Here is a 2,239-nt window from a genome sequence, read left to right on the forward strand (position 1 = left end):
AAAAAACCGGAACACGACCCTAATAGATAGCACTTTTCCGACTACTTTTTGTTGTACCATCGTGTTAACCCTTGTTCCAGCATCATGAATCAATGAAATTAACACTCCTTCCACTGTCCGTTACGCTGCGGGAAACTTACAACCTAATTTAATACATCATGAGTATGAGTACGTCATCCGATACATATTCCTCAGTATCTTTTTTTTTTTAACTTGGTGGATTGGTATGTTAAAACTGTCAAATGAATGGAGGCGGTAGTTACTTGAGGCATTTTCGAAGGTGTGAGTTTGAAGGTGGTTTGAGGAGGTGTCTCCCCCGTTTCTATTACTGCAAGAGCATGTCCATAAGAGGGCATGAACCTGTCTTACTCTCTCCGTAGTAGTCGTCCGAACTTACAGTCACATATAGGAGACAGACTTTCTTCTTTTCAACCGTTACCGTTTAGAAGTCGAGTAATTCCTTTAAACCTGGTCAAAGTTCGTCGGTTGGGGTCTATGAGTGTGACCTGGTTGTCTGTCTTGGTGGTGTGTAAACCAAAGTTGTGTCCTAGACCCTGCCACCAGTCTCTCACTCACCTACCGTAATTCGGTAGTTTTGGAAAAAGGGGACACAAAACGTTCAGTGATTGAGACCCGACACTTCTTCTCTCGAACGAGCTAGTACGCTTTACTACTGTAATGAACTGATGTACCAGGTCGTAATCACTAGTTTACCGACGTCGTCCATATGATCCTTTATTACCAATAATTTCGACGGTACACCAATGTACAACGCTAGTTAAGTCTCTAACCTAACACTCCTTTGTAAATTACCTTATCTATCAAAATGGAAGTTTACTAAACTTCTTGACACAGCCAAAAAAAAAAAAAAAAAAAAAAAAAAAAAATAATTTGCGAGATCATATAATACATATTATAAATTAATTTATAATTGTCAATTTTAATTTATTTTCCAGGTAATCTCCTGATAGCAGGCAGTTCTTCATCCAGTGATCTATTGAGAGAACTTGCATCCGAGTCTGGATTTGAAATGGATGAGGAGGGTGCTGCTGTTATTGATCATTTGAATTATGATGTCAAGGATGCTGAAAAGGTTAGTGTAACATGTAACTCATGGGGGGAGGGGGATAGATGGAAAAGGGATACCTATTAGCACTCATACCTACTTTCTTCTTTTAGAAGTGGTCAAAATACTTAACTGGCAAGTGGGAAGGTGATCAAACTTCAAAATACCTTGCATCACGGACTCCTGTTTTCTAACTTTGAATCTTGTTATCTGATTTCAGCACACTTTGATTGTGGCAGATCCATCCAATCTTGTAGACTCAGAGGTGATTGTAGGCAAGAAGCCATCCAGCCCTCTTCTCTACCAAGGTACCGGACTCATAGTAGACCCTGCCAACCCTCTTGTCCTGTCTGTTCTGTCTGCTGACTCCAGTGCCTACTCTTACAACCCTGACAAACCCATCAAGGAATATCCTCATGCTGTCGGTAAGAACACTGTCCTTGTGGCTGCTCTCCAAGCTCGTAACAATGCAAGAGTTGTCTTCTCAGGCTCTCTGTACTTCTTCTCTAACGAAGCATTCAACAGTCCTGTCCAAAAAGCAATTGGTGGTAAGAAGTTTGATAAGTCCTCTAACGAGGCAGTGGTAGCTGCTCTGAGTGCATGGGTGTTCAAGGAGAATGGAGTGATCCGTGTCAAGTCTGTGTCACATCATAAGGTAGGTGAAGAGAATCCTCCAGTCGCTTATACCATCATGGATAATGTTGTGTTCCGTCTGGAGCTTGAACGTAAATCTGGCAACACATGGGTGCCTCACAATGCTAATGATGTACAGATGGAATTTGTCCGCATTGATCCATTCGTGAGAACCACCCTGAAATCTATTGCTCAGGGCAAATACGAGACTGTGTTCAAGATCCCTGATGTCTATGGGGTGTACCAGTTCAAAGTGATTTACAATCGTATTGGTTACACTGGTATTTCCAATGCAACTCAGGTGTCTGTGAGACCACTGGAGCATACCCAGTATGAGCGATTCATTAGCAGTGCATATCCTTACTATGCTAGTGCATTCTCAATGATGTTTGGAGTGTTTGTGTTTTCCATTGTGTTCTTGCATTATAAAGATGATGAGAAAAGCAAGAGTGATTAGACTGTATGTGCTGTCTGGAAAACAGCTGAGAACTTCTTACTGTGTAAATTTTGTGTAGTGTTCACTCATCAAATGTGAAGAGA

At 41.3% G+C, this 2,239-nt stretch overlaps 1 protein-coding gene across 1 annotated transcript; it reads left to right on the plus strand.

Moving 5' to 3' along the window:
* Positions 1-946: 946 nt before the first annotated feature.
* On the plus strand, positions 947-2,217 carry LOC103524012 (dolichyl-diphosphooligosaccharide--protein glycosyltransferase 48 kDa subunit-like; the record flags this gene model as incomplete). The annotated part of the gene is made up of 2 exons (XM_026833195.1): positions 947-1,093; positions 1,287-2,217. Coding segments are annotated over 2 exons (1,017 nt in total), but the record flags the coding sequence as incomplete, so codon positions are not given.
* Positions 2,218-2,239: the final 22 nt, after the last annotated feature.

This window comes from Diaphorina citri, unplaced genomic scaffold (assembly GCF_000475195.1).
Source record: "Diaphorina citri unplaced genomic scaffold, Diaci psyllid genome assembly version 1.1 scaffold74828, whole genome shotgun sequence".
Classification (NCBI taxonomy): domain Eukaryota; kingdom Metazoa; phylum Arthropoda; class Insecta; order Hemiptera; family Psyllidae; genus Diaphorina; species Diaphorina citri.